This window comes from Pseudopipra pipra, chromosome 27 (assembly GCF_036250125.1).
Source record: "Pseudopipra pipra isolate bDixPip1 chromosome 27, bDixPip1.hap1, whole genome shotgun sequence".
NCBI lineage: Eukaryota > Metazoa > Chordata > Aves > Passeriformes > Pipridae > Pseudopipra > Pseudopipra pipra.
This window is the reverse complement of record NC_087575.1, coordinates 5,761,881-5,775,021: the sequence shown is the minus strand read 5'-3', so window position 1 is coordinate 5,775,021 and position 13,141 is coordinate 5,761,881. Positions and strand designations below refer to the sequence as shown.

Genomic DNA, 13,141 nt, shown 5'->3' with positions numbered 1-13,141 from the left:
GTAACTGTCAATCTTTTGAGGTCCAGGAAGGTCTGGGAAAGCTGCTTTTTAAGAGGTCACACTGTAAGTGCTCAGTTCTGGTTCGGACTCTGATTCATGGACTTTCTTATCATGTGGGTGGGAGTGGGAGGTGAAGCCCTGGCACAACATCTCTGTCCTCAAGGTCCCCAGTCTGATTGTTGGGAAGAGCCTGGCAGTGTGGGAGCAGCCCTGGCCATGGCTTGTCCCAGGGCTGGGCCAGAGGCTCTGGTGGCTGCTGGAAAGTCCAGGAAGTGGCTCTGTTAACACAGGATGGAAGGAACAAAAACCCCAGGGCCATTAATCACCTGCTCGGGCTGAGTGTGCATATTCGGTGGTGGGTGTTTACAGAGCACTTCCCTTGCTCAGAGGCCTCCTGGACTCTCGGAGGATTAATGACACGACCTTCTGAAAGGATGCACGGCGCGCCAAGTGCCCAGAGTTGCCTCTCTGGAGAGTTCCCAGACGGGAAATGGCCAGGTCCTGCCATGACAGGAGGTGCAGGGCTGGGCTCGTGCCTCCCTCAGCCCTTTGGCACCTTCCCTGGCCTTGGCTGCAGCGTGGCAGGACAGGACGGGTCAGAACCAGACCCATCTCTCCTGGGGAGCTGGGCAGGAGTGAGGGAGCGATGCTAGACCTGCCCTGAGACCCAGGAGAGGCACTGTGGCTGTGCCAGGGTCTTGGGGCTGGAAAACGCAGGGTGTTCAACACCTTCTATGTGGTAACACTGTACCACGAGACCAACCCTACCAGGAACACCTGCTTCCATCCCTGTTCTGGGAATAAATGCAGCTGCCAGCAGGACTGACCAGGGTCCCAGGTCCCGCTTTTGGGGAGGGCCCTTTCCACAGCCACATGTCCCCAGCAGCCTGCAGCTCATCCCAGCTGTTGGGGTCATGGAAGGGCTGTTTTTTTGGGGGGCTCTGGGTGGGTGATGGAGCCTGTGAGAACTGGGGATGGAGCTGGATCTGAGCCACATCCTGGGGTGCAGGTGCCTGTGCAGAGATGCCTGGTTGGGCGATGGGGACCCCTGCAACCACACGGGGACCCTTCAGGCCAGGGGCTCTCCTGGGTTTGGGACTACTGATTTGGCCCTCGGCTGGGTGTTGTGCAAGAGCCAAACTTGGAATAAAATCAGAAACCGAAACCTCCCTCTGGAAATACCCCTCAGGCTGGAAGTCGTGGGGGCCTCAGGACCGGTGCTCGTGGGGGCGGTTCCTACAGGGCTTAAGAAGGGCTGAGGATGGGACTGGCGGCCAGAAGGTGACAGCCCTGGCCAGCGGCACCCTCTCCCTGGAAGGAGGATAGAAAGGAAGGAAAACCACCCCTGCTGCTGCCCTGCAGGCAATGGAGCCGGCTCCTGTCCTCCTCCTCCTGAGCTCGCTGTGGGGCTGCAGCGGTGAGTGCCGTGGGGCCAGGAGCCACCCCTGTCCCCCAACCCACTGTGCTGCTTGTTTTGCCCCGGCACTGCAGCCCCGGGGCCTCCCCATCGCTGAGTCCCGACTGCCGCTGAGTCCCCCCGTCGCTGCTGCAGCTTCCCGTCCTGGTGCTCAGGATTCTGGTGACTGTCCCCTTCCCTCACCCTGCGGTTTCCTCCTGCCCAGGGCGCCCCGCTGACAGGCTGGTGGTGACACCGCGGGAGCCGGTGGTGCCGTTTGGGGGCTCAACAGAACTGAACTGCTCCCTGGCCTGCGCAGGGGGCACGGTGGAGTGGAGGGGACTGGATACTGCCCTGGGGACTATCACCTCCTTCCCCACCCACAGCATCCTGCACATCAGCCAAGCCACTGTGGCCACGGAGGGCATGAAGATCTGCCAGGGCAGCTGCCACGGGCGGCACTACCAGCAAACCGTCGAACTGAAGGTCTATGGTAAGTGCTCCCCAGCCCGTCCCTCGCCACCTTCTGGCACAGCCCTGGATCCCCGAGGCAGCCTCCTCCCTCCTGGGCTCTGCTGCCAAAAATCACCCTTAGCTCTGCCCCTTCTCTGCAGCCCTCCCAGACACGCTGCAGCTGGAGGCAGTGCCTCACACCCTGTGCCGGGGGCACCCCGCCTGCCTGCGCTGCTCGGCCGCGCGCGTGCACCCCGTCACCGGGCTGGCCCTCACCTGGTACCGGGGGCACCAGGCTCTGGAGAACACAGACTTCAGTGCCTCAGAGACCGATGAGGAGCTGTATGACATTGTGTCCACCCTGCCTGTGGGTGGGACAGAGGTGGCAGAAGGGGTGGAGTTCAGGTGCGAGGTGACGCTGCGTGTGGGACAGGAGACCTTCACCCGGGTGGCATCTGTGGTGGCGAGTGCTGGGGGTGAGTGCCAGGAGGGGCTGGGGACCACGGCCCGCATGTGTTCCATCTGCTGGAGCCAACCTCCACTGCCCTGTGCTACTTGGAGTAGTGTTGCCAGAACAGGAGCAGCTCCTGCTTCTGCACCATCTGCCATCCCCATCCCTGTCCCCATCCCTGCTGCCAGTGCCCATTTGCTCCCACTTGCTGTGCTCGGAGTGGAGGGTGATGGGGCTGCAGTGAGGCCACCTGTGACTGATCCTGCTGTGTGTTCACAGCCACCTCCGTGAGGAGCCCCAGCACAGCTGGGCCCGTGACCACCACAGTGCTGCCCCCAGGGCCGAGTGTCCCCACACATGATCCCACCACAGCGCAGGAACTTGATGCTGGGACCACTCTGGAGCTGGCTGCTGCCACCGAACCCTCCTCCACGGAGCGGGCTGTGACACAGAACTTTGTCACAGGCAGTCCCGTGGCTGCTGCCACACTCTCTGGCTCTGGCACGATGGGCCCAGGGCCATCTGTGGGTTCAGTGCCCGCCTGCAGCCTGCGGATCTGGTCGCTGCCCCCCACGGGGACACGGGGCAGGGCCCTGCGCATCGAGTGCCACGCGCAGTGTGCCGGGAATGCCACGGTGCACTGGCTGCGGACCCCCGCCGCCCTCTCTCAGTACCGGGAGGAGGCCGTGGGTGGCAGCTCCGTGTTGTGGCTGGACCACGCTGAGCCCTGGCACCAGGGCCACTACCAGTGTGTCCTGCTCGGCCACCTCGCCCAGGGAGTCAGCCTGGAGCTGACGGTTGTGGATGGTGAGTGGTGGTCTGTGGCCCCTTGCCCTGCCCCCCATTGCTTGGATGGGGTTGCTGCCCCTTGTACCGGTGCCACAATTGGTGCTGGGGGGGTTTGCTCATCCCTTGGGGTTTTGCTGCCCTGGGCAGCTGTGGTTACAGCTCCGTGTGTCTGCAGGTTCGTTCAGCTCCAGCCCCGCCATTGCTGCAGGGGCAGCGGCCTCACTGCTGGGGTTCATCGTGACTGCCGTTGTGTCTCGTCGCCTGTGGAAACATTTCAGATCTCGGTGGGAGCTGTCCTAGGAGCGGGAGCAGCCCACGGATGCCCCCACCCCCCCAGCCGTGTCCCTTGTCCGCTGCTGGCCTCTCCCGGCCCCTGGCCGGCCAGAGGAAGCAGCAGCAGGAGCTGTGCCTGCAGCCGCCGCGGGAAGCAGGGGCTGGAAGGGCGATGAGCAGCGGTGTCACAGGGACGGGGCCAGGGATGCTCCCGGGACTGGATCCCCGCGAGCTCGCACCGGACCCTGGGCTGGTCCGACGCTCCCGGACCCTGCGACGGGCGGGAGCGCGGCAGCTCCTCTGCCACGACAGAGGGTCCGAGGGAGCCCCCGAGGGAGCGTGAGCTCGGCGGGCGGGGGGGGGTGGTACCCCAATAAAGAGCTGTTTCTGTTCGAGCCCTGAGCAAGCGTCCTTTGGGCTGGGACTGTCCTGGTCCCGGTCCCGGCCTCAGCCCCGACCTCGCGGCCCCTCACCGGCCCCGGGTCACCGGCGGCGTCCGCCCGGTTGCCAAGGGCGGGGCACCTGCCCGGACTAGACATGGCGGCCGCGGCGCCCCCCGCGTTACCACTGACAGGGCAGCTCCCTTGCCCTTACTCATGATGGCGACCGCCGCGCGGCCTCGCCCAATGGCGGCGCGTTCGCGTTGCCTTCCTGCCCACCGATTGGCTGCCAGTGCGCAAGATGGCTGTGCGGAACCTTCCGGCCCGGGCGGAAGCGCGCTCCAAGATGGCGGCGTACGAGAAGCGGCGGGCGGCCGCCGCCCAGGGGCCGGCGGGAGGCAGCGGGCTGGCGGAGCCGGGGCGGGTGGCGCCGGGGGGCGGCGGGCTGGCGGAGGACAGCGCGGCGGACTTCCTGCTTCGAGCCGGCGTCACGGCCATGGTGCGCGAGGCGCTGCTGAAGGTGCTGGAGGCGCGGCCCGCCGAGCCCGTGTCCTTCCTGGCCGAGTACTTCGAGCGGCTGGTGCCGGCGGAGGCGGCGGCGGAGCCCCCGGGGCCGCCGCAGCGCCTGGCCCGGGCGCTGTGGTACGTGCGCCTGGCTCACCACTCGCACAGGTGCGGCGGGCGGCGGCGGGGGGCGGCGAGGGCGGGGGGCGAGGCCGCCTCTCTGTGTCTGTGCCCTGTCGCGACAGGACGGCTTTCGACAGCAACGCCGGCGCGGCCTACGAGGTGCTGGGGTGCGGCGGGCGGCGGCGGGCGGCAGGCGTGGACGGGCGGCTCTACAGCGAGCTGCTGCGGCGCATCTGCCAGCGCGGGGCGGCCCCGGCCGAGGCGGCGGCCGCGCTTCTGCGCCGCGTCCGCTGCCGCGACCACGAGGCCGTCCCGTTCGACGTGTTCCGCTACGGCGTCCTCACCTGCTGCGTGCTGCTGGAGTTCGCGGCCAAGGCCGACGCGCTGTTCGCCGTGCTGGGCGGCGGCGGCTCCGCGGACTCCAGGCTGTGCCAGGCTGTGCTGCGGGCGCTGGAGGATGCGCTGGGCGCCGGGCACGGCCTGCGGCCTGGCCGCTACTTGGAGGCGGGCTCCCGGCTGGGCCCCGATGGGCTAGCCCTGGCCATGGATCGGGCGCTGCAGGAGAGGAAGCTCGGCTCATCCATGAGCAGGGAGGAGTTCCTGAGGAAAGCCACCGCGCTGTTCATTGCAAAGGTGAAGCCTGTGGAGTGATGTTGAGTGGGAGCAGCGCTGGCTGCGGCCGCTGTTGACCCCACTGAGCTGAACGGTGAGCATGGGGGGCTGGTCAGGCACTGGCTGGAGAGCCTGGGTTTGCCCGACAAGAGATTGCCCATTTCCGCGTCCCTCCCCTGTTCCTGCTCAGCAGGAACTGTGCTCAGCAGCTCTGTGCCCCTGCTCACAGCGCCTCGCCCAGCCATGGCTCCTCTGGCCCAGCTGCATTGGGAAGTCCCTTTCAGGTGTTGTCCAGAACTGGCACGAGGACTATGACCTGCAGGGCAGCTCTGGGCAGTGAATCAAGCCAGAAGGAACGAAGCTGGGCCATGGCTGCATTGGACAGCTCCATGAGCGTCATATCTGGACAAGACACATCCCCTTCCCCTGGGACGGGGTTTGCTTTGGCACCAGCTGTGTGTCAGGCCAGGGGTTATTTATTTGAACTTGTCTGTTTGTTATTTATACTGTGCAATTGCTGGTTTGCTGTAAGACATTAAATCTTTTTATTATTTTTTAGTGGCCAGTTTCTTACCACCTGGCAGCACAGGGCAGTCTCCATCCTTGGGGGCTGGTGTGGCTGTGGAGCACTTGGAGTGCAAGGGCTGGTTGGAGAATCCCCACAGGGATGTTGTATTGGGTGGGGGCAGGACCTGGGGCTGGCTCCTGACCCAAGCACAGGTGACAGGATGTGACACGAGGGGAGGTGTGAGCCACGGGCACTGGAGGGATCATTCTGCTGGGGCTGTGCCAGGAGCAGCCTCTGCTCCGGTTGCCTGGCAGAGCGGTGTAGTATCACACAGGGTGTGACACCCGCGGGCTGACAGGTGCAGTCACTGCTGAACGCTGACCTGGGGCTGCACGGTCGCACCGGGGCTGTCGGCCGGGCCGGGACCCGGTGTCCCAGGGAGCCCCGGGGCGGCGGACGATCGCTGAAGGGACCCCGGCACGTGCGCTGGGTTTGCTCGGTGGGGCGGCCGGGAGCGCCAGCAGGGCCAGGAGCAACGAGAGCCCCGGCACGGCCGCGCACCGGGAGCGCCGACAGGACCGGGCCCGGCCCCGCCCCGCCGCCATCCCGGCGCGAGCTCCGCCCCTGCCCCGCCCCCGCGGCGCGCTTTGATTGGCGAGCGGTGCCCGTAGGGGCGGAGCTCCGGGCGGCCCCGCCTTCCGCCCCGCCGGCACAGCCCCCGCCGCCCCCCCGCGCCTCAGAGCGGCCCCCCCGGCCCGCCGAGCCCCGGCCCCGCCATGGCGCGGCCCCCCGTGCCCAGCTCGCAGAAGGCGCTGCTGCTGGAGCTGAAGGGGCTGCAGGAGGAGCCCGTGGAGGGGTTCCGGGTCACCCTGGTGGACGAGGGGGACCTGTACACCTGGGACGTGGCCATCTTCGGCCCCCCGGACACCCACTACGAGGGCGGGTACTTCAAGGTGAGCAGCCGGGGGCAGCGGGGGCTCGAGGGGGCGAAGGCAGAGCAGGCGGTGTCGTGGGTTGTGCCGGGTGCCTTGGGAAAGGGTAAGGGGGTTCGGGAGTGGGGAGACCCTGTGAGGGTGTCTCGGGTGGGTGTGGGGGGGCATGACAGGGCTGCTCCCGACCTTGAGGGGCTGCTGAGGGCCGGGGAGATCGGGGTCCTTTGCTGGACACCGCGGGGTCCCTGGGGTCGCGGGGTATTCTTGTGGGGAGGATGGGAGCTGGTGCGCAGGTGGCTGCTGCCAAACTAGGTGAGGGTCCCCTTCGTCGTGAGGGGCGTTTGGCCCCCCGGGGCTCTGTGGGTGCCGGACTGCAAGCTCTGGGTGGCTGATGTTCCCTTTCCTGGAGGGGATCCAGGGCATCGCCACCAGACTGGAGGGAGAGACAAAGGTCCCTCGGGTGCAGGCACAGATGGCCCAGCCCCGGGGGGAGCTGAGAGCTGGGCAGAGAGTGTGTCTCGTGGTTTGGTTTGGAGTTTGAGGTGGGAGAAGGCGTTTTGTGGCCTGACAGCTCAGTCCCTCTCGACAGGATGTGTGTGTGCTCTTCCCAGGTCTTGTGCAACCTGGGTGGCTGTTTTCTTCCTCTTTCTCATCCTCCCTCCTCCACCGAGCTCTTGTGTTTTCATCCTGTTGCTGTCAGGGTGGGGATGTGCGGGGTGAGTCACCCAGGGTCAGCTGTGTTTGTTTTCCTGGGCATGCATAGCTGATGCTTCAGAGCCAGGTTTTATCTCTTCACTGAAATTGGCATAAGACCCTCTGAACTCTCAGCTTTTAGCCACTCGTGCTCTTGTTGTGTGCCCTGAGAGCTTCTCCAGAGTCGGCACCAAAGGTGCTGGTGAGACTCTGCATAAGAGGAGAGTGAAGGGGCTGAATCTTCTCCAGCCTGTTAGTGCATGGCAGAGCGGGGTTATTGCTGTACCAGCCCCCTTTGCCTCTGTGGGTTTTGTTCTTATCCCCTCTGACACAACAAAGGGGATTATTCTGCGACGTTCAGCTGTTTGGCTGGAGCCCAGCGCAGGGCTGAGTGTCCCCGTGTGTGTGTGCACTGCCCTGGGCTGCTCAAACTCCACACACAGAACGTGGCCCCCGCTGCATTTTTCCCCCTTTCCACTTCTGTCTGCGCCGTGGAGCTCAGGGACAAACAGCCAGCCTGGGAGACGAGGCAGGAACACTATGGGGACAGACCCGCTGCTGTCGGGGGTTGCCTGTGCTGGGGCCGGATCCTGGAAGGGCGGGAGGGTGGGGGGCTGGAGCCCAGGATGGGTCAGGGTGATCAGGGTGGTGGGGAGGGGGACAAGTGTCTCTGTCTCCTGCCCTGATCCATGAGCAGCCGTGAGCTGTTGTCCAGGCTGTAGTTCCAGAAGCATCCAAAGAGTTGTCTGCAGTTACCTTGCTGAATGGGGCTCGTTCCATGGGTAAAGAGCAATCCCGGGTCACTCCCCCACTGCTGGGCAGAACCAGAGTGGTTCACACTGTCCCTTCATGGATCTACTGTCCAAATTCTCTGGTATGTGAACTGAGGGAGCAAGAAACGTTCAGGGAGTTGTTGTGTGTTTTAAACCTTCACAGTTTGTTTCTGGCCGTTGCCTGTTTTGGGAGCAGCAGCTGAGTCTCAATCTGGAAGTTTGTTCCCAGGGCCTGGAAACAGCCGAAAGCTGAATCAGCCTCTGGGACGTTGCCACCAGGGAGGAGCTGCCCCCATCCTCTCGGACGCCTGGTGCTGGCAGCAGCTCTGGGGGCCATGAGGACGTTTCTCTAAGTCCCTGTGCCACCTCAGGCTTCACCTCCTCACTCAGGGGTGGACAGTGAGGCTGTGTTTGCCTGGCCCCAGCCCCTGGGGTTCGCTGGCTGCGGGAGGAGCCCTCGGTGGCTGCCGGAGCCCTGGGCTGCAGCCTGAACTTCACGTGCTTTTATTTTTAGCCCCCGAGCTTCGCGCTGCAGCCAGTTTGGACTTGGTCTCTTTTCAGCAGTGACAGGCTATTTTTAGACATTTGATGTGTTAATCAGAGCACAAAACACCTGATGCTTCCTTCCCCTGAGCTCTGAAGGGTAAACAGCCTTTTCTCCGGTGGCACAGCTCTGGCCACTGGACAGCAGCCCTGGGGGTTGGCTGGCTCCAGGTGCTGAGGCCGTGCTGGATCAGCACTGTGGGCTCCCACTGGTCCCTCCATGTTGGAGAGCACCAGGTTAGCGTGGGTGGGCCCTGCTGGAGAGGAGGGTATTGGGCAGAATGGTGGGGAAGGAGCTGACAACCCTCACAGCCCATTCACTTACCCCACTCTGTGTGGTGAGAGGGCACCTGCAGGGCTGGTGTCTGTCCTGCCCCTGGGGCTGGTGTCCTGCTTACGGAGCCAGCTGACATGGAGGCCAACAGAAGCCCATCTGGGCTTGGCAGAGGTTCCTTTTTCCCAGAGCTGTCAGGAGCTTTGTGGTTTCCATCCTTTCCTTCTCACAAGCTGGTCCCCTCATGTCTCCTTATTGTTTCCTTGCAGGCTCGTCTCCGATTTCCCATCGACTACCCCTACTCTCCTCCTGCCTTCAGGTTCTTAACCAAAATGTGGCACCCCAATATCTATGAGGTAGGTCCCCCGGGACAGCGAGGAAAGTCTTGGACAGGCAGTGGACATGTGTGCATCTATTGTAATGACACTGGATGCAAGTGCCAGCCTTTGTCTGGCACTGGACACTCAGTGCCTTTGGCAATGACTGCCTGGCACTGGGAATGCCACTAATGAGCTCACGACAGCCGTTTGCTGTCCCAGCACAGGTTCCAGGCCAGCCAGGCTTCCCAGGCCCAACAGCTCCCACGCTCAGCCCACGGGGATGTCGTGCCTGTGCCACGAGCGGCTGCAGGGCGAGCAACGTGCCAGGCCCCGGGGCCCTGGGCACAGGGGGTGCAGGAGGGCTGTGCTGGGTACACGGAGTGTTCAGCATCGGGCAGCCTGACCCATATGGTGCTGGCAGCCCAAGGCCTGAGGCTGCAGCAACAACTCTGGTGCCCCTTCCTTGGGACTGAAGGAACAGCTGGGATTGCTTCACGTGGCTTCAGCCGAAGGGAAGAGTGAGTGAGGAGCTGCTACTGAAGGGTGCTTGGGGCATCAGCTCCTGAGGGTTCTGTTTCTCTTGTGCTTTCAGACTGGTGATGTCTGCATCTCCATCCTCCACCCACCTGTGGACGACCCGCAGAGTGGGGAGCTGCCATCGGAGCGCTGGAACCCCACCCAGAACGTGCGGTGAGGGCTGTGGGTGGGGGGCTCAGCTAAGGGCAGGGTGGGATGGTGGGAGGATGGGGACGGCCTTTGGCTCCCAAAGCCTGAAGGAGATTCCAGGGGGCTGTTGGAGGCACTTGGGCTGTGGGCTTTGCTGAAGAACAGGCAGAGCTTGTGTGGGGTTGCACGTGAGCCCGACAGCCCATGTGCTGGTGTCCCCTGCCTGGCCTGCTCCTCCTCACTGGGACCTTCCCTTGCTGTGGGCAGCACAGGGCTCTCTCAGCCCATGGACTCAGTGGCATTGCTGGGACACGGGGCTGCTGGCACTGCTGGGGTGTGGGTGGCTGCTGACCCACCTTGGCTCTGACCTGCCTGTGTTCATCGATGCCAGGACCATTCTCCTGAGTGTGATCTCACTGCTGAATGAGCCCAACACGTTTTCCCCAGCCAATGTGGACGCCTCTGTGATGTACCGCAAGTGGAAGGAGAGCAAAGGGAAGGACCGGGAGTACACGGACATCATCAGGTGTGTGCTGAGCCAGGCCTGGCAGTGCTGGCTGGGCTGGCATCCTGTGGGACACGGGATCTGGAGGGCTATGGTGCAGAGCTCTGTCCTCACCCCTCACTTCTGGCCCTCCAGGAAGCAAGTGCTGGGCACCAAACTGGACGCTGAGCGGGACGGTGTGAAAGTCCCCACCACGCTGGCAGAGTACTGTGTGAAGACCAAGGTTCCAGCCTCAGATGAGGGCTCAGACCTCTTCTATGATGACTATTATGAGGATGATGAGATGGAGGAGGAAGCAGAGAGCTGTTACGGTGATGAGGATGACTCTGGCAATGAGGAATCTTGATGGCCCTCTAGCATTGCAAAACTTACTATAAACTACTGAATTTTACCTCAACTAGAACAAACGGGTTTGAATTTAGGATCTGTCAGCCCTGAAATTAACTCTCTACCTCGCAGGGAGACTGTTCTGCTGTTGCAAAGGAAATTACTGTCTTTGTAGGCAAAGCAAAAAACAAACCCCCTATTTTATGAACTTCAAAGGGGGGGGAAGGGGGAAGCTGTGTTTGGGTGTTCACAAAGCCACAGAAACTGGGGCACTGGTGTCTCTAGCTGAGGAGTGACAGCCAGAGCTGATGTTGGCTGCCCCTTGTTTGGGCATGTTCAGCTCCTCTTCAGCCCTGTGGGGGAGGAGTGGTTTGGGGGGCTTGTGGTGGCAGTGAGTGGTTGCTTTTGGGGGGGCAGCATGTGAGCGTTGTGTGATTTTCAACACCTTTTGGGGCTCACCCTGCAGCCCTCTGGGCTGTCCCTGTGGGACCTTCCTGCCTCCCCTGCCTGTGATGCCAGAGCTGTGTTCGTAGGGCACCAGGCAGTTTCTGCCCGGCAGCTGCCAGCACTGGGGGCACGGGGGTGGTCTGTTTGTAGTTTTTGACTAGCTGGGAGGGACAGGGTCATGCTGAGTCTTTCTGCTTCTGTTTTTTTGGAAACTATTTAATAAAGTTCTCCTAGGGAAGGCCGTGGTGCATCGGCGAGGCTCTGCCCGGTCTGTTCCAGGGGTTTCCATGCCAGACGTGGACCAGCTCCTGCCCTTCAGCTCCCGCATGGAGCTGTGGCAGGATGGGCTGGCTGCTCTCCCAGGGCTCAGGGCAGTGTGGGTCTCGCAGCAACCCTCTTCCCACCTTGCAGAGGAGGCAGGAGCGTCTGGGCAGGGTTGCCTCTGGCCTGGAGAGCATCTTTGCCCTTCCCAGGGAGGGGAGGGTGCAGCGTTAGGTGCCTCTGCCCCAGACCTGCGGCCAACACATGGTCTCTTGGCCTGGGCCAAACCCTCCAGTGCTGCACTGGGAAGGTGCTTCCCTTCCTGCTCCTCTGCAGGCAGCAGACCTGCCCGGGCAGTGCCCAGCTGTGCTGAGCGGCGGCTGACGGGTGCACAGTGGGTGCCTGGGGCCTTCTCAGCTCGTCTGATCCGGGTTGGGTGTGTCCTGAGCCCACAGACCGAGAGGGGCTGGGATATGTGAGCTCCCAGCCTGTCCCACTGCCGCTGCCTTCCCCCGTGGGATGGGGTGAGCAGCCTTGGGGCTAGGGCAGGGATGAGGCCCTGGCAAACCGCCTGCCTGAGGCTCCTGCCCCCCCAGCACAAAGCTCATCAGAGGGGTAATGAGCAAAACTTCCCCCCGGCTGGAGTCGTGCAAATGGGATCAGGGCTTGAGTGACACCTGCGACTGCACGCGGAGAGGGCATGTGCTTTGTTGCCTTAGGAAATGAGGCTAAAAGGTGAATAGGATTATTGTCGCTTTATTCAGGCCTGGCAAACGGCTTCCAAGGTCAACCAGCCGGCACGGAGCAGCAGCCCTGGCTGCCCCCCCTTCACAGCCAGCTCCCCCCTCCTTTTCTGGAGGGCTTCTCTGGGCACCTCCAGTAGCCTCCCCCACCCACAGGGGTACGAATTACTGTGCCCACGTGCCCTCTGCCTTTGCTGGCTCCTTGCAGCTGGTTCCCTCCCTGCTGCCCTCGGGGTGATGCTCCGGCAGCACTGTGAGCTGCCCCCAGGGCCAGGGACCACCCCAGCCTTGGCCCTGCAGAACCTGCCCCTTGCTGTCTCCCTGGCAGGAAGGTCCTGGAGCTCCATGCAGCTTCTCTCCCCCTCCCTGGGAGTCCCCAACAGTGCTGGACACTGGAGGCTGCCCAGATCAGGACCAGCTCCTCAGGCTGAGGGTGCCGTGGGCTCCACATTCTGCCTGATTTTTGCACCAGGGGAGCCCCATCTGCTGAATGCCCCCAGTGCAGGGGGGGCAGAACGTGCTGGGAGCAGACATGGGCAAGAAATGCTCTGGGAGGATTCAGGAGTTTACAAGAGCAGCAGATCCCCGTGGAGAGCACGGTGGGGACTGGCGCCAATGGCCCCATTGTTCTGGCTTTTCCTGCCCCCCTTGCCCGGCACCCCCCGGCCACGAGCGCTCCACCCTGCTCCCACTGCTGGTTCAGCCAAGAGTTGGCTCCCAGGATGTAGAAGAGCTGGGGGGAGACCTGGGAACAGAGCTGCTGTCCTGCAAAGGCCTCTGCATTGGCTGCCTTGGGCCATGTTGGTATTGCTCGCCCTGGCCCCTCAGGGTTACCAGACAGCTCTGGCTGGGCCGGCACCGGCAACCCCCGGCCCCCCGCATGCGCTGCCCGGCTGAGATCCCGGGGCCAGGCGCGTTCCCTGGGTACCCCTAGACCCGGGGCCGTGGGCGCTGTGCCGAGGCCCGGAGGGGGCTGTGGGTTTGTCCTGGCACCGGCCCCGCCGTGTCCGCAGGATCCATTGTCTCCCCTGAGCATCCCGCGCCGAGGAAGCGCTGCTCGGTTCCCTTCCCACACATCCCGCTGTGCGGGGGCCCCGCGGGCGGCCCTGGCTCACCCCGTGAGCCTTCCGTGAACTCCCGCGTGCCTTCGGCAGAGCCGCGGCGGCTC

At 63.6% G+C, this 13,141-nt stretch overlaps 3 protein-coding genes across 4 annotated transcripts; all 3 read left to right on the top strand.

Moving 5' to 3' along the window:
• The first annotated feature begins 1,319 nt into the window (after positions 1-1,319).
• Positions 1,320-3,757, top strand: MADCAM1 (mucosal vascular addressin cell adhesion molecule 1). The gene is made up of 5 exons (XM_064637264.1): positions 1,320-1,417; positions 1,623-1,889; positions 2,011-2,325; positions 2,580-3,107; positions 3,265-3,757. The coding sequence occupies exons 1-5, from the start codon at positions 1,366-1,368 to the stop codon at positions 3,387-3,389; spliced, it is 1,287 nt and encodes a 428-aa protein (XP_064493334.1). The 5' UTR covers positions 1,320-1,365; the 3' UTR covers positions 3,390-3,757.
• Positions 3,758-4,028: 271 nt separating this feature from the next.
• On the top strand, positions 4,029-5,535 carry TPGS1 (tubulin polyglutamylase complex subunit 1). Of its 2 annotated transcripts, XR_010425362.1 has the most exons (3): positions 4,029-4,414; positions 4,492-5,075; positions 5,211-5,535. XR_010425362.1 is itself a non-coding variant. In XM_064637273.1 (2 exons), the coding sequence occupies exons 1-2, from the start codon at positions 4,044-4,046 to the stop codon at positions 5,018-5,020; spliced, it is 900 nt and encodes a 299-aa protein (XP_064493343.1). In that variant the 5' UTR covers positions 4,029-4,043; the 3' UTR covers positions 5,021-5,535. The 2 variants fall into 2 exon arrangements, 1 of the variants encoding a protein (XP_064493343.1); XM_064637273.1 differs by having other exon boundaries at positions 4,492-5,535.
• A 665-nt stretch (positions 5,536-6,200) lies between these two features.
• On the top strand, positions 6,201-11,217 carry CDC34 (cell division cycle 34, ubiqiutin conjugating enzyme). Its single transcript, XM_064637280.1, has 5 exons — positions 6,201-6,442; positions 8,974-9,060; positions 9,617-9,714; positions 10,082-10,216; positions 10,331-11,217. The coding sequence occupies exons 1-5, from the start codon at positions 6,266-6,268 to the stop codon at positions 10,539-10,541; spliced, it is 708 nt and encodes a 235-aa protein (XP_064493350.1). The 5' UTR covers positions 6,201-6,265; the 3' UTR covers positions 10,542-11,217.
• Positions 11,218-13,141: the final 1,924 nt, after the last annotated feature.